Here is an 18,133-nt window from a genome sequence, read left to right as displayed (position 1 = left end):
TTCAATTATCTAATTTTTAGTAAAGGATGATAACTCTAGCTTTAGCATTTCATTGGTTTGTAGTATTCATATTTTTATATTCATCTGATGTTGAATTAGTTTTGTGCTCTGGTTTAAAGGCTTTCCGTATTCATTACGTACATAAATTGTTTTCTGATTAATACAAGATGATGATGAGTACACAGCTTTCTCTCAATCATTATATCCATATATTTCCTTTGTAGAATGAATCTTCAGATGTTGAGTATACTCTTTCCTGAGGAGGAATGACACTTCACATTCACTACATTCATAAGGTTTTGCTCCAGAATGAATTCTTTTATGTTCTATAAGTTGTGTGCCCCAACAGAAGGTCTTCCCACATTTATCACATTCATAAGGTTTTTCTCCAGTATGAATTCTACGATGTTGATTAAGCTGTGCTTTTAGTCGGAAGGCTTTCCCACATTCATTACATTCATAAGGTTTCTCTCCTGTATGAATTCTCTGGTGTTCAGTAAGTGCTGTGCTCAGACGGAAGGATTTCTCACATTCATTACATTCATAAGGTTTCTCACCAGTATGAATTGTCTGATGTTGAATGAGTTTTACTTTCTGGCTAAAGGCCTTCCCACATTCTAAACATTCATATGGTTTCTCTCCAGTATGAATTTTCTGATGCTCTGTAAGGTTAGAGCGCCTACAAAAGGCCTTCCCACACTGATTACATTTATAAGGCTTTTCTCCAGTATGAATTCTGCGATGCTGATTAAGCTGTGCTTTTAGTCGGAAGGCCTTCCCACATTCAACACATTCATGAGGTTTTTCACCGGTATGAATTCTCTGGTGCTCAGTAAGAGTTGTACTCAGGCAGAAGGCCCTCCCACACTCATGACATTCATAAGGTTTCTCACCTGTATGAATTCTCTGATGTTCAGTGAGATTTGAACGCCTGCAGAAGGCCTTGCCACATTCACTACACTGATAAGGTTTCTCACCAGTATGAATTTTTTGATGTTCATTCAGCTGTCCTTTTTGACGGAAAGCCTTACCACATTCATGACATTCAAATGGTTTCTCACCTGTGTGAATTGATTGATGTTGGTTAAGCTGTGCTTTAAGTCTAAACGCTTTCCCACATATATTACATTCATATGGCTTCTCACCAGTATGGATTCTCTGATGTTTAGTAAGAGCTGCACTCAGGCAGAAGGCCCTGCCACATTCGTTACATTCATAAGGCTTCTCACCAGTGTGAATTCTCTGATGTTCAGTGAGGTTTGAACGCCTGCAAAAGGCCTTCCCACATTCATTACATTTATAAGGTTTCTCACCAGTATGAATTTTCTGGTGTTCGTTAAGTTGGCCTTTTAGTCGAAAGGCCTTTCCACAGTCATTACATTTATATGGTTTCTCACCAGTATGGATCGTCTGATGCTGATTTAGTTGGGCTTTTAGTCGAAAGTTCTTCCCACATACATTACACTGATAAGGTTTGTCACCAGTAAGAATATTCGGATATCCAGGAATCTCCATCCTTAGGCAAAAGGTGGTCCCACATTCATTAGTTTCATATGGTTTCTCTCCAGCATGAATTTTCTCATGAAGGTTAAATCCTTTCCTTGGCTTAGTCTTCTCACATTCATCACAGTCATAAAGCCTCTCTCTAATACATATTCTACCATTGTTAATAAAGGCTGAATTATACATAAGGCATTTCCTATATTTAGATGTTTTATTTGAGCACCTACTACTGTATTTCTTTCTATCTGTATGCAGTCTAAAGAATTCTCCATGTGTGTCCCACGTACTCAGACTCTTTCCTACTGTCTGTTGTGGGAAAAGGATTGGCCTTATATTGATGCTTCTGCAGTAACTATTATTTTCATGGACTTTAAATTTATTGGGATGTTTCTTTTGGGTAATTCTGACTTCCCAGAAATGTTTCTCTTCATTCCTCAGATGATTTTCTAACTTGGCATTGCATTCCAATGTTTCTCCCAATGAGGAAATAAGGAGACCATCCTTCTTGAGTATTTCCTGGGATGATTCTATCACTGAAATACTTAGCTTTGAAGTAGACTTCATGGATTCATACTTAGTTTCCCAATCTGAAAGAAATAAAAAATTTAAATAACCAGTGCCACTGCATACATAGTATCTACAGTACTACCTCTGAATAAATGAAGAAATATTATTCTCAAGTCATATTTTCCTGCAAAATGAGCCCCAGTTCTGATCAAATGAAGATTCCCTCCCTCTAATAGTTTCTGCTCCTGAGTGGATCCAACCCTAGAAGCCATATGCAATTACCTCGAGGTCTTTCTTCTGATCTAGTGCAAACTACTCACTGTTTTTTCCATTTCAAAAACCAACTCCAGACAATTTTCATAATGATGACATTCATCAAGTAAAATCCCTCTAAACCTATTTTCTAGCAAACTACATACTCCAGTTTATTTATTTATTAGCAATCTGGATAAAATAATGAAAGCCTCCCCTAGTAGTTTGTGCTCTACCATAGATCCAACACTAGGCTGCCATATGCATTTCCTTCTAAGTCTTCCTAATGGAGTACATGTCACTAATCTACTTTTTTAAACTTGTACCATAGAATTTATAACTTTTCAAATATAATTTTAAGATCTGATGCTAGACAACTTTTGCTTCTTATCTTTATGAATGTCGTTGATATTCTTAATCTAAAAGGTTTTCATATGAATTACATTGTTTTACATATTTCATACAAAATTGTCTTTTTAATTAGATTGGCACCGCATGATATCTGTAGATTAATTTCGTGGTATTGTGTTCATTTAGGGTATAATCTATCCATAAACACTAAGTTTCTCTGCAATCATCAGGCCTTCTTTTCTTTCTTTGAAAATAACTTGGCTGACATGTTATCCTCCCCGATATAATGGAAATTCATCTCAGACAAGGCAGCATTTCATTTTTAGTTTCTCTATCTCCTGTGCTTACCACAGCGCCTGGAACATAGTTGATAGACTATAATACTCAGTGACTTCAATGTCAAGGTGGCCACAAGAGGAAGGTGAAAAATATTTTTTAAAATGTAGCTCAGGAGGAAACAAGAGAGGCCAAGAGACAGTGAGACAACTGTGCCTCAGAAATACTTTCTTTGAGAAGAGTCAAAGGCACTGAATATGAGCACTAAAAACTACTGTAATGGTAAGGGAATTTGAAGATCTTCCCTGCCCCTTCATAGGCCCATATGACTGGCTTTGAGCTTTGGCCTATCCCACAGCCTGAGTCACGTGGAGCTGATGGTAGGAGGAGCTTAGGTGGAGCAGGAAGGGCAGAGCTTAGAGTGAGCCAGACCTAGGAGAGAGCAGGCAGAGCAGAGCAGCTAGTGTGAGTGAGAGAGGGAGTGATTTTGCCTAAGGGAGCTTGTCTGTGGGGAGGTCTAACAGAAAAGAACTGGGAATGGCAGTGGTCCTGGCATTGATAATGTGTGTAGATTTCTTTGTTACTATGATGGATTTGGCTTTCTGGTGTTTGAATAAATGTCTTGGTTTCATCTTTGAGAAAGAGAGTTTATATTTTGAGAATTTACCCTGGAAATACACATACATATTTGTAGCAGCTACAGTGAGTATTGCATTGGGGTTACAACTATCCCCAAACTGGTATAAATTATCCTTTAACATCTGGAGAATCACTCCATACTGACATGAGCATTATATCTAGAATAGTGTTGACTGGGCGGTTAGACCACCAAATATTCAGAATACTCAAAAGAAATGTAAACTATTTATAAATAGATGAAAAATATCCTCACATCCATTAAATTGAAAAGATAATATGAGATGAAAGTCATCACTGCAGGAAGAACTTTTGAGACATACTAATATAATCTGGGTGGAGCTCTGAATTGGTCCAAATACTCTGAAAAACAGTTTGGAATTACATGAGAGAAGTCCATAAAGTATACATAATTAGGAATTGTACCACTAAATACAAACTCCAAAGAGGTGAAAAACATACTTGAAAAGTCCCATATCCATACCAATATTGTAGCTGAGAAATGTTCACTCTATACCAGCAACATAGGTTATTTTCTATGGGGAAAGTGTCGTACACAGTCAGCCAATCAGGGTATACTTAGTCAGTGCTTTCTCTGTGCCACGGACAAGTGCTGGGTTCCAGGAACACAAATACCACCATCATTCCATAAGAACACAAAAAGACATGCAAACTCTTCCATGTAATGCTCCAAGAATAAGTCAAAGCCACAAGACAATAACCAGCAGAATGACAAATGTCTGGAAAAGCATCTAAAAAGACATTTTATCCATGCCTTTTGTATTTCCACAGCCACCGTTCTGTTCTTTTCAAATGGAACCCTCACTTGTGAACAAGTTGAATAGCATGGGACCAAGATCTGCTCTGAGGTTTCTCTAACAAGGGGCACCGTCCTCTCTCTTAACAAGTCCCCAGTTCCGGTTCTAAGGAGGAATGATGTGATGTTTAAAAAGCTTGAGAAACATAGTTTCTGAGTAACTTAATCATTTTATTAATAATGCTAGCATGTTGTTACTAAAAAAGGTCAGTGACACTCCTGAATGCCAAAGACCCATCAAAGACATGTCCTTGGAAGAGTGGGTGCTCCTGAGTATGTCAGTCAACTCTGACTGGTTAACAATTAACAAGAAAATGAATATTATAATGAGCAGTGAGCTCATTGTAATGAGGGTTTTGGCAGGATATAACTTGGATCATTCAAGTCTTGGTCAAAGAGACATCAATTCCTATATCACCTATCTGAAGAAAGGGAAAATACACATTTTTCCCAGACCTGTCTGAGTAAACACAATGGACAAGAATCCACCCACTTGCCTAACCTTAGAATTTCTTTACTGTCTTTGATTAGATCTTAGCCTTTATAAGTCTTTAAAGTCTTTGTCTAAGACATCCCACACTGATTGATTTCTGGCTGAGGAAGTACAAAAGGGGGGAAACCTTGGTCCTCATTAAATAACTTGTTATTAAATACAAGCAAATAATAATAATTTCTCTCAGTAGGAGTCTTGCCAGGACCTGTGGTGGTTTTTCAGTGATTCATGGTTTCAGTTCCTTTGAGGAACCCTCCATTCACATGGTTGTAGACATGGTTTAGAATGTTCTCTCTGTGCTCCTCCTTTTATTCATCTTCACTGCCTACAACTCTTCCCAGGTTTCTCTAAATTTCTTAATATTCATTCTTTTACAACAAAAAAGTCTCCTATTATATTCATATCACTTGGCTGTATAGGATATTTTCTAATTAATGGGCATTCACTTTATTTGTTAAATTGATGAGCACCCACTTTGCTACCTTTTTCTGTGAGGAAGGGGCCAGTAATTACCAACTATCAGTCACTGGGCAGGCATACCACAATGGCTAAATAGCTGGACACCCTGAGGGACAGTAGGCAGCATATGTTCAAGCCAGTCAAACCACCATCACTACTTTGATCACTGTCTCCCCTCAGATCCTGATAGTGACAGCCCAGGATGTTGGGCCCAAGAGCCTTGGGAAGAGCAGTGCTTCCAGTCCAATGCCGACAGCCATCATCCTGGGAAACAACCCCAGGGGAGATGTAGGCTGGAAACTGCTCCTGCAGGGGTTAAAGCCACAACTACTAAAGATACAGAAAGAAAATCCTTGTCACCAAGAGCCTTGGAAAGGGTATCAAATGGCTATATTACAAACAAATTTGATTTCAGCAATGGAAATGGCATTAAAGAAAAGGTCTGACCATGTGCCTTGGTGCTGCACCTTAAGGACCTTTCCCTGATTTGTAACTGAAACCTCCCCTATATGTTGATTCTCCCATTAGAATGTGAGTTCCTTGAGAGCAGAGACTGCCTGACTTTTCTGTCCGTATGCCCAGCACTTAGCACTGTACTTGGCGAATAGTAAGCACTGAAATGCTTTTTAGAAAATATCCAAAAATGCTAATGTACTTTGGTACAGAGCTTTCTACATTTCCTCAAGGCATATGCTCAGCAATAGGAGAGCTTAGTCCAGGGACAGTTTAGTAGCTTTGTTCAATTAACTAAAAACTAATATCAATAATAGTTGGACCACTTCCTAGCACCAGTAACAGTAAGTCAGTGTACCTGTCTTCCAACACCACCTGCCCCTCACTGATTCTTGCTATTTCTTGTCTCTTTGTCAGTTTTCATGGTGTAAGGTAAAACCGCTGGGGGGTGGGGGGGTGGGGAGCTGTTTCTTAGTTTTTGAAAATTGTTTATATTCTTGTAAAGAAAAATTTAATTAAAAATTCCAAAAAATTTATAAACAAAAACCATACGAAAGGAATAGGACAGCAAATGGCAGTTTCTTTCTTTGCATGTGAAATAAGACCTTTTTTTAAAAAATGAAAAAGGTTTTTGAATGCAACTTTTAAAAAGTGAGATGAAGCAAGAAAGACTGCTATTCTTGGGGCAATGCAAAAAGAAAGGAGGCAACAGATCTCCCCTTTCTGAGACCCTTCTTTGTCTATCTAGGGATAGACATCAAAGTGGACCCATATCCAGGTGTTGACTTGTTCAAGGGAAAATGAAGTCTGATAAATGAGCTCATGACAAGGAGGCTGAACATGAATCTATAGTCCAAGGGAGCTAAAAAAAAGAGGCTCTTGGTAGAAGCACAGACCTGCTCTAGCTGTCCCTCCAAAGCTCTTAAAATACCTATAAAAATGATTACAAACAATTTCTAGAGCAGCAGAAGCCACACGATGACAGAGCAAAAGAGATTTCCAGCCCAAGACAGCCTGGAAAGACAAAAAGACAACAAAAAAAGTCTATTGCACCAAGATCGGAGCAGAGCACAGCCCAATATGGGCCACAAGGCACAGACAGGACTGGAACAGACTTCAGAATGCTGAATCACAGGCAGCTGCTGTGGTTATCAGACTTCTCAACTCACAAATGCCAGGCAGCTTCAAAGGTCAGTGAAAAAGCTCTTTTACCTGAGTCAAAGTCAGGAGCTTGGTCAGAGCCCAGGGTGGCAGCAGCCACTGCAAGAGCAGTGTCCACTTCTGGAGCTCTCAGTCTTATAGACCCTGGGGAAATTGAGTGGCTGATCTGGGTCTCAGTCCTGAGTGGCAGTCCTGGGCTGAGGAGGAACACTGGCATGGCAAAAATGGTGGAGGCTGTGGAGAGGGAATCTTACAGTTCCAAGGCAGAAAAGAGTGCTTTTGCAGAAAACAGTCAGGAGGAGTAAAAACCTCTCTCTTGAATATGCCACTCTGGACGAACTTAAAACTTACAGGTCCCTGGAGATATCTTAGAGAACAACTGCGCAAAACTAATGAAGACTAGGGTAGTATACCCTCTACTTAACAAAGGACTCAAAATTCAAGTAATTGGCTAGGAAAATGCCCCCAAAGGAGAAAAAAATAAGACCATAGAAGGTTACTTTCTTGGTGAAAAGATACTTTCTTCCATCCTTTCAGATGAGGAAGAACAAAGCATACAATGAGAGGAAGACAATAAGGTCAAGGCTCCTAACATCCAAAGCCTCCAAAAAAAATGTGCAATGGTCTTAGACCACGGAAGAGCTCAAAAAGGATTCTGAAAATCAAGTAAGAAAGGTGGAGGAAAATTTGAGAAGAGAAATGAAAGCAATAAAAGAAAATCATGAAAAATGAGTCAACAGCTTGCTAAAGGAGACCCAAAAAATACTGAAGAAAATAATATCTTTAAAAATAGACCAACCCAAATGGCAAAGGAAGTCCAAAAAGCCAATGAGGTGAAGAATGCCTTAAAAAGAATTGGCTAAATGGAAAAGGAGGTCCAAAAGCTCATTGAAAAAAATAGTTCTTTAAAAATTAGAATGGAGCAGATGGAAGCTAATGACTTTATGAGAAATCAAGAAATTATAAAACAAAACCAAAAGAATGAAAAATTAGAAGACAATGTGAAACATCTCACTGGAAAAACAACTGACCTGGAAAATAGATCCAGGAGAGATAATTTTAAAAATATTGGTCTACCTGAAAACCATGATCAAAAAAAGAGCCTAGACATCATTTTCCAAGAAATTATCAAGGAAAACTACCCTGATATTCTAGAACCAGAGGGGAAAAATAGAAATGGAAATAATTCACTGATCACCTCCTGAAAGAGACCCCAAAAAGAAAACTCCTAGGAATACTGTAGCCAAGTTCCAGAGTTACCAGGCCAAAAAGAAAACTCCTAGGAATATTGTAGCCAAGTTCAAGAGTTCCCAGGTCAAGAAGAAGATATTATAAATTACAAATATTACAAGCAGCCAGAAAGAAACAATTCAAGTATTGTGGAAATACAATCAGGATAACACAGGATTTAGCTTCTACACTAAGGGATCAAAGGGCTTGGAATATGATATTCCAGAAGTCAAAGGGGATAGGATTAAAACCAACAATCAACTACCCAGCAAAACTGAGGGGGAAAAAATGGAATTTCAATGAAATAGAGGTCTTCCAAGCATTCTTGTTGAAAAGACCAGAATTCAATAGAAAATTTGACTTTCAGAGACAAGAAATCAAGAGAAACATGAAAAGGTAAACAGGAAAGAGAAGCCATAAAAAACTCATTAAAGTTGAACTGTTTACATTCCTACATGAAAAGATGATATTTGTAAATCATGAGACCTTTTTCAGTATAAGGGTAGTTACAGGGAATATATGTGTGCGTGTGTGTATATATATATGTATACATATATATATACTTATAATATACTTACTATAACATAACATACTTACTATAACATACTTATAATAGTTACACATGTGCAGATGTATAAGGGCATATATATGTATATTATATACGTGTATTATAAGAACATGGGTGTATGTGTGTATGTATGTATGCACACACACACACACATGCATAGAGGGCACAGGGTGAGCTGAATATGAAGGGAGAATACCTAAAAAATAAAATTTACTGTTGAATGGAATGTACTAGGAGTAAGAGAAAGGAAGAGGTAGACTGTAGCAAATCATCTCACATAAAAGAGGCAAGAAAGAGCTTTTAAAATGGAGGGAAAGAGTGGGGAGAAGGAAAGAAAAAAGCAAGACTTATTCTCATGGGATTTGGCTTAAGGAGAGAATAGCACACACTAAATTGGATATGGAACTCTATTTTACCCTACAAGAAGGTAGGGAGGAAGGGGATGAGAGGGAAGATAATAGAAGGGATGACAAACTGAGGAAAGGGATAACCAGAAGCAAACACTATTGTGGGAGGACAGGTCAAGGGAGAGAATGGACTAAATGGAGGGGAGGATAGGACAGAGGGAAATGTGATTAGTCTTTTGCAACATAACTATTATGGAAGTGTTTTGCATAGCTATACATGCATGACCTATAATAAAGTGCTTGTTTTCTCAATGAGGGTGGATGAGGAGGTAGGGAGAGAATATGGAAACTCAAAGCTTTAATAATGAATGTTAAAAATTGTTTTAGCTGGGAAAAAACTTAAATTATCTCTCCTGCATCTGTTTGTCATGTCAGTTATTTTTCTAAAGAGATATTTCACATTTTCTTTTACTTGCACATTCTTTTGATTTTCTTTGATTGTTTCTTGATGTCTGATGGAGTCATTAGTTTCCACTTGTCCAATTCTAATTTTCAAGGAATTATTTTCTTCAGTGAGCTTTTATACCTTCTTTTCCATTTGGCCAATTAAACTTCTTAAGGAGTTTTTTTTTCAGTGAATTTTTGTACATCTTTTTCCATAGAGCCAATTCTTCTTTTTAAGGAATTCTCTTCAATGGATTTTTTTTTCTTTTTTACCATTTGGCATATTCTGCTTTTTTAAGGCGCTATTTCCTTCAGTACTTTTTTGTGCTTCCTTTACCAAGCTGTTGACTCTTTTTTTTTGGTGATTTTCTTTTACACTCATTTCTTTTCTCAATTTTTCTTCCATCTCTCTGATTTGAGTTTGATAAGCCTTTTTTAAGCTCTTTCAAGAATTTTTTTCAGCCTGAGACCAATTCACATTTTTCTTCAACTACTTTGAGTTTGTTGTCTTCTGAGTTTGTTTTGGTCTTTCCTGTCACCAGAGTAACATTCTATGGTTAGTTTCTTTTTTTGTTGTTTGCTCATCTTTCCAGCTTATTTCTTGACTTTTAACTTCACAGGGTGGAAGGGGGCACTGTCACAAGCTTCACGTTTTTTGTACAGTTGTTTTCAGAGCTAGTCCTAGTAAGTCTATAAGTTTTCAGTTCTTCCAAGATGGTATGATCTAAGGAGAGGTGTGTTTACTACTCTCCTAGCCTGTGTTCTGGTCTCTAAGTTACTAGAAGTTTTCTTTTCCACTTTGAAACTGTTCCCAGAGTTACCACTACCACACAGTCAGAAGGTCTGGTGTGCTAGTACTCCTCATCACCCTAGAACTGAGATCCAGATCCTTGTAGGGGCAGTGCTAGCAAAAAGGACCTTTGCAATCTCCTTCTGACCAGTTGTCCAATCCCTTTACTATCTGTTGGATGAAAAGCTTTGGAAGCTGCTGCTGCTGGCTTGCAGGGACCTGGCCTGCACTGGTACAGCCTGTGCTGAACTGCATTCTACTCTTCTCCTGGTACAACAGACTTTCCTGCCAACCTTCTAAGTTGTCTTGGACTGGAAAATTGTTTCACTCCATCCTCTTGTGGGTTCTGCTGCTCCAGAATTTATTTTGAGGCATTAAAGTTGTTTGGAAAGAAATTTAGGAGAGCTCAGGCTTCCTTTTTTCCACCATCATGACCCCATCTCCTTTTCTTAAAATAAGTAGTATCTATCTAAAAATAAGAGCAAGTATTATCTGTATTTGGGATAAATAGAAGCCTTTCCAGGAAATCCTTAACCCAGTAGCTATTAAACTATGCATACTCTGACACAGCCATGGCACTACTAAGTCTATAACCCAAAGAGATCACTGAAAAGGAACTATACATATGAAAATATAGCAAAAAATTGGAAACTGGCAGGGATGCCCATCGATTGAGGAATGGCTGAAAAAGTTACCCTAAATGTGCACCTTAGACACTAAATTAGTGCCTCTGACTCGAACCCTAAATGCCTCTAACCCCAACATTACTGTTCTATAAGAAATGATGAAACAAAATGGGAAAGACTATATGAACATATGCAATGAGCAGAATCAGGAGAACATTATACACAGAAACTGCAATACTGTATGATGATCAACTGTAAAAGACTTAGCTACTCTTAATGAGAAAATTCCAGAGAACGGATGAAAAATGCTGTACACTTCCATAAAGAGAACCAAATTCTCAGTGAATGTTGAAGTACTATTTTCACTACATTTTTCTTTTTTTTTTTTTAACATGGCTAATATGGAAATGTTTTTCATGGCTTCACAAGTATATATTGCTTATCTTCTAGACAGGAGAAGGACAGAGGGGAGGGAAAGAATTTTGAACTCAAAAATTTTTTTCAAATGTTAAAAAGAAATATAACCATAAAATAGGACCAACTGTGCTAGTGCTTCCAATGATGGACCGGCCTAGTTGGATTCACTCACCTGGATGGCTAATCCTCCGCATGTCTCCCTCTGGAATCCATGGTGCTTCCCTTCGCTCCAACTGGTAGATGACGTATGGTTTGGAAAATGCAAGTCCTGCTCGGTGGAAATGGAACAGGGGTCAAGTGTAGGAACCATATTGGAATTCAATCCTAAAACCTGTTTCTCTGTAGGTGGTAGAAAGGCTCAGGACTAAGACATAACACCTCTAAAGGATACTTGAGGTATACCACTAAAAAGTACTAGGTTTAAATGTCAAAGGCTGGAAGGGCTTTGGAAAAACAGGTACACTGATGCATGGCTGAAGAAGCTATGAAATGTTCCAATCATTCTGGAGAGAATTTTGAATTATGCCAGCATTGTTATAACATTCTGAGTACCTTTTGACCCAGTGATGCCGTTACTGGATCTATACCCCATAGAGATAAAGAGGAAAAGGTGTCACAGGGACAGACAAAAAGGATAAGAGAGTAAATGTTTATAGAGAACCTACTAAGTGACAGATACCCTGTTAAACAATTAATAACTATAATCTCATTTGATCAAAGAGAAAAACCTTTCCAATGCAAAGTGAAGTACACAGAACCAGCAGCACATTGTACGTATAATACCAACGTTGTAACAGTGATCAACAGTGAAGGGCTTAGCTACTGTATTCAATATCATGATGCAAGACAATTCCAAATGACCCAGGATGAAATACTATCCACCACCAAAGAAAAAGAACTGATGAGATTCATGTAGATTGAAGTATACTTTATTTTTTTCTTTCTTTTTTTTTTGCCACATGGATAATATGGAAATATGTTTTGCATGGCTTCACATGTACAACTGATTTCATATTGCTTACCTTCTGAAAAGGTGAAGGAGGGGGTTGGAGGTAGGGAGGGAAGTAGGAACTCAAAAAAATGTAAATGTATTTTTAAATAATTTTTTAAAAAAGAGAAAGAAACCAAAAAAAGAAAAAAAAACTTTTCACTGATGAACAGGGAGCTTGTGTGTATCCAGTCTCTCTTAAACCTAAAAAGATTAGAAATCTCTGGTCTGTGCATTTCAAACATTAAGTGCTAAATATCTGAGACACTCAAAATCAAAGAATCACAGAATTCAAGTATTTCCAGGAACCCTGGGAGCCATCTATTCTAACGTATACATTCAAGAATATTTACTCAAGAAGAAAACAAATACCCTCGTGTAGGAAAAAATTTGAGTACCAAGGGAGCCTTCTTACCCAGGCAGACCAGGTTATTATAGGTCTCCAGCATTACATCCCTGTAAAACTCCTTCTGAGAAGTGTCCAGGTGCACCCATTCCTCCTGGGTGAAATCCACAGATACATCCTTGAAGGTCACTAATCCCTGAAACGGGAAATACCTTTGAGTTTACCTAGGATCTAGATGTAGACCAGTAAGAGATGGAAAACTGGTAAACAAATATGGAAATTTTGTTTCTAAATCATTAAACTGAATGCTTTAAAAAATTAATTGCACATAACACAAATTCAATTTCGCACATAATTCTTTTGTTTTGATTTTTTATCCCAGGACATTTCTACTTATTGATTAGTTTTATAAAAAGAATATACATTTAAAACATTTCATCAGAATATCACACTCTCTTTCCTTTTATCCCCCAGAACACACAGGGACCTGGCTCCTGTGCTGATGATACTGCATTCTTAGTCATGCTGTTCAATACCTGCCAAGCCTAGAGGCCTGTATTGGGCTACCCGAGTCTTTCTTACCTGTCCCAGGTCTTCGGTTGGCCAAACCGGATAAACGTATGAGAGAAAGGATGTTCCAGAGTCAAACAGGGGTTGAGCTTTATTTCAGGGTCCGGGTTACAAATGCAGGGGGGGTCTTCCTTAGGAGGAAGAGGGGGAGATTTCCTAAGGAGGCTAAGCTTAAGGGATTGGAAGTAGAAGTACAAGCGGGGAGAGAGGGGGAGGGGAGAGAGGAAAGAAAAGAAGCGGAGCCCTACTATCCTCTTTGGCTCCACACGTGCTAAGAGAGAGCTTTCTGGCTTCCTCAATCCTACTTAATCTTCAGCCACACAGTTTGCATCTCAATACCGTGCTGTTAGGTAACTAGGTGTGCTCCAATCCGGGACGACCTCGAGGGCAGGGAGACTCCACCCATCACGTATCTCCAGGGGAGAGGCGGAAATACCCGAGCTAGCCGAGCTAGCTCAGTCTGACCTTCTCGAACCCCCACTGTTCATGGAGGGCCTCGTAAGACTCTAAGATTTAGAAGTCCCACTTTTACCTGCCCGAGACCATCCACACGGATTTGAGCTTCCAATCCCAACAAATACCCATCACTCCCTGGTGCTGATGGCAAAGCTAAGGTGTCCCATGTTCCCCACTGCTACTTCCAAGTCTCTCCTTCTACCATGATAACTTAGCAAGTTTGCCTCTTGTAAGGTCTCCTCTATCCCCAATTGATGACCCAATCCCACCCTATTGGTGGCTATTATCTACCAAGCCCCAGGGCTGGTCCTACTGTGACAATTTCCTTCTCCACTCCATCAGTCTACAGGCCAAGCTGAGCCAGGTTCCCCAAACTGTTTCCTGACCTCGTTCCCAACAGACTTCTCATGTTGGCCACAACTTGACTTCTGACCGATAAATATGGCTCATAACCTTCATTTGAGGAAGTACCCATTACAGCCACACCCTCTCCATCCTAGCAATCCCATTACTCTCTTGATTCTATCATCTGCTTCTCAGCTAAAATTCTAGGAAAAGCCATCTATACAGAAGGCAGCCAATTGAGTCAATAAGTATTTACTAAACCCATATTAGGTGTCCAATATTGCGCTAAGTGCTGGGATACAAAGAAAAGAAAACCATGGTCTCTGCCCTCAAGGAGCTCATATTTTAATAAACACAACATGGAGAAAAAATTCTATATTTGATATAGACATGTACCTATGTATATATACATGCACACATACACACATATATGGGGAGGGAGAACATGGAAGGCATTAATACCATGCAGACTAGGAAAGGCCTCCAACTGAAGACTGGGTTTGATATGAGGCAGAGGTGAGTTGGCAGAACCTCATGGGGGGAGGGGTAGCCAATGCAAAGGCACAGAGATGGGCAATGACATTTCTTGGTCAAGGAATATCACATCAGCCAGTAAAGGCTGTAGGGTCAGAGCATGCATGGAGGGAAGGATACTTTATGATGGATCCTGGATGTCACAGGGGGTCACTGGAGATGACTGAGTGTATGTGTTTTGGGAGTGACGTGGTCACAGAACACATTAGGAAAATCCCTCTGGTAACTGAACAGAGAAAAGCCTGGAGGAAGTAGAGAGCTGAGGGTGGAAGATCAACCCAAACATTACTGCAGCCCTCTAGACAAGGTGAGGAGGGCCAGGAACAGGGTGGTGGCAGAATCAGAGAAGAGAAAGGAGAAGTGAGGAGAGATCTGGGGAAGATGTGAAAGGATGGAAACAGTATATAGAATGAATGTGAGGGAGAAGTCATCCAGGGAAGCACAGCTGTAAGTCTGGGGAGCAAAGACAGTGGTGGTGCCCTGACTAGTACCAGAGGAGTCTGAAAAAAGGGAAGGTTTGAGGGCAGTGACATCGTGGTTTGTTTGAACATGCTGAGTTTGAAATGCCCATAAGACATCCAGGTCAAGAGATAAAAATAAACCAACCCAGAAATGAATAAATAAATAATACTCTCCCTCTGTCTGCAGCGATCACAAAGCATAAGTGTAGATTACCATACAAATTATCAGACATTACTCATGTGCTTATTAGTTTTACTGAATTGTTTTTTTCTTCTTTCTTTTTAAATCATTGCTGAAAGGGATGGTTTGCTAGACAAGGAATGGGGGAGGGATATATCCAGTAAAGGAGAAAACAGAAAGACAAGAGATACCGATAAATATAGGACTTAAACATTTTTATCAGTAAAACAGAAGCCAATGAATGTGGTAAAGGCAACATCTCCGAAAACTGTAGGAACTTTGGCCAACACAACACAATCACATTTCCAGGACTCCCAATGACACATGCAGCCCACCTCCAGAAGGACAACTGGTGTCTCCAGAGGGCAGACAGAAAGAAGCATGTATTATAGACACGGCTGACAGGAATTTGTTATCCTTGACTAGAAGCGTCTCAAGTGAGGGTTTTGTCACTGCTTTCTTAGTTTGGGGTTCCACTGCTCCACCTGGGAAGGAGGAAGTGTGGACTTTTGCTGACACACAAACATACGCTGACAACTACATATGACTTGTACGAGGTTAAAGGAAAGGAGAAATGATCACCCCCAAATCCCTATCACGCCTCCTGGGCAGGCATCTCCCCAGCTGCCTCCAGGACCGTCCAGGGGGGCACGTATCAGGGCCAGGGCACAAAAGGCAGAGATGGGAACCAGGTGCACGGACATAAGTGCATGAAGGAGGAATGAAGAGCAGACGCCAGCGGACACGATGAATCGGGCCCAGGCCGCACCTGGCCCGGCCTGCAGGAAACCCCCTGGCAGGGCAGGAAGGCCCGGGGGGCTTCACTCACCTGCGGGCTCCCAGGGGACAGCAGCACGGGGGCCATCTTCTCCTCCCCAATTCCAGCTGCTCCTGGGCCAGGGCTGCGAAGGAAAGAGGGTCCATGAGGGGGGCCCTGGCCCCGCCCTGCAGCCCCCTCCCCACACCCCTGAGGCCGGGAGGGCACCCCGCCCGCCCCCCGGGCGCCTCCATTCCACAGCGTGCTCACACACTCACCTCCCAGGGCCAGGAAACACTGACAAGTGGGGGGAGGGAGGGATGGGGGAGGCGGGGCCAGGACGGGCACCAGGGATTGGCTGGAACCGCCACCGCCCGACGGCCAATGGGCGCCTCCGCTGCCCGAGGGGGCGGGGCTGACGCCACAGAAGGGGCCCGCGCCGCTCCTCCCACCCAGAAGGCTTCGGAACCGGGCGCCGGGTGCAGGGCGGTCCCGCCCGTCCGGGCCCGTCTTCGCGTCGCCACCTAGCCCGGCGTGGGACGCGGGGCTCGGGCTCCGGGAGCGGCTGAAGGCGGAACGAGGCCCAGGCACCTGCCAGCCTGCCCCGGATCCTGGGTGTGGAAGGAAAAGGTGGGGGTGGGGGAGGAGGAAGGGCGGATGTGACGTCAGAAGCGCCCGCCCCCGAGTCGCTCCGGATCCAATCCTGGCAGAGCCTGTCGTTTTTGTTTTTTTTTCCTCTGGGGAGGGTCACACCTGGACTGTCGGGCTCGCCCCTTTCCCCTCACCTGGGCTAGCAAAGATTCCTGGGAAATGTAGTCCGTTCGCCGACTGCGCATGCGTAACAGAGCAGAATGCCGCCGGCTGCGGCCCTGGCCTGTCTTGCCCCGCGTCTGCGCGTGTGCGGCCCGGGCTGGGAGGCTGGGGATCCCGGCTCTGTTCCTAGGGCAGCCCCGGGGAGCCCACGTGCAGACAGCCGCCTTCCGGGACGTCTTCCCTGTGTCCCGCGGATGGTTCTGAGCCCCGTGCGGCCGGCGAACCTGGGCTGGAGTCCGTGCGCGGGAGCTGCCCCGGGTTCCGGCCTCCTCCCCCGCCCCAGCGGCGTGTCTCACCTGAGCAGGTGGCCCCGCCCAGACGCGCGCCCCTCCCCCGCCGCCCAGACGCGGGCCCCTCCCCTCCCCCCGCCCGCCCCTCCCGCCCTGCTGGGGCACAGGTCAAGGCTTTCCCGGCCCCTTTGGAGGGGCGTGGGGGGGAAGGCGCGTCTTCCCCTCCTCCTGATGGGGCGCTTGGGTGCATGTGCTTGATCCCCACTTCTCCCTAGCCACACAGCGCCGCCCCGGGCCCCCGCAGCCCCAGGTGTTTCCCTTTTCTCGCTACAGCCGCCGCCCCTATGGCTCGCACAGACCCAGCTGGCCGGCCCGCAGCCACGTTTGTCTCGCCTGCCACGACGCCGATGGGCGCAGCGGGTGCTGCCGAGCCGGCCCTGACCGCTAGTTTCAGGGCTAAAACCACACTTCCAGAGGAATTGGGGGTAAAATGCCTGCGTGGCAGATACCCAAAGTGCACGTGCCTTGAACTGCCCACTCCTTGCGCGCTCCCTAATGTGCGTTTGGCACATGTTTCACTACAGAATCTCCCGTATAAACTTTACCTGTACACCTCTAAGGTTGCAGGTTCCTTCACAACTCTTACCTGCTGAAAGGCGTAACTTGACTTACGAATGCTTGAGTGCCGGCCACCTGCCCCTGGTACCCATCTTTGTAGGGGTCTCACACCCCCTTCCAGCCTTCATCACACCCAGGGAGGTTGCCAGGGCGCACGTCTGGATGGGCAAAGGCTGCCACAGTCTGTTTCCCTCACCTGCAATTGCTGTGACCAGGGACAGACCCGAAGGGCATGGGGGTCTGGGGGGCAGGGGCCCCAGTGCCACTCTCGGAGTCAGGAAGCAGAGGGCTCGGCCTGGGACGTATTTGCTCCCCAATTCAGCCCGGCCCCCAAGGAAGAGGAGTGGGAACGTGGGGTGCAGCTACTCCCTGGTCACCAGGACAGAACTGGGGTGGTTGGGAGGTGCAGCTCCGGACAAAATGCAGGACAAGATGGCAGCCGATGGACAGCGTTGCTAGTGAGCTTTATTGAACAAAGTGCAGGTGGGGTCAGGGAGGATGGCC

General features: G+C 42.8%; 1 protein-coding gene across 1 annotated transcript in view; it reads right to left on the bottom strand.

The window, feature by feature from the left end:
- LOC140502803 (uncharacterized) overlaps positions 1-17,086 on the bottom strand; it is a 47,272-nt gene extending 30,186 nt beyond the window's left edge. The window contains 5 exon segments of the mRNA XM_072606815.1: positions 311-2,090; positions 11,503-11,598; positions 12,734-12,860; positions 16,041-16,113; positions 16,754-17,086. Of these exon segments, the coding sequence (XP_072462916.1) occupies positions 311-2,090; positions 11,503-11,598; positions 12,734-12,860; positions 16,041-16,076 (2,039 nt within the window). The 5' untranslated portion in view covers positions 16,077-16,113; positions 16,754-17,086.
- Between the last annotated feature and the right edge of the window lie 1,047 nt (positions 17,087-18,133).

Source organism: Notamacropus eugenii, chromosome 4 (assembly GCF_028372415.1).
Source record: "Notamacropus eugenii isolate mMacEug1 chromosome 4, mMacEug1.pri_v2, whole genome shotgun sequence".
NCBI classification, from domain to species: Eukaryota; Metazoa; Chordata; class Mammalia; order Diprotodontia; family Macropodidae; genus Notamacropus; species Notamacropus eugenii.
This window is presented reverse-complemented; position numbering and strand designations above follow the sequence as displayed.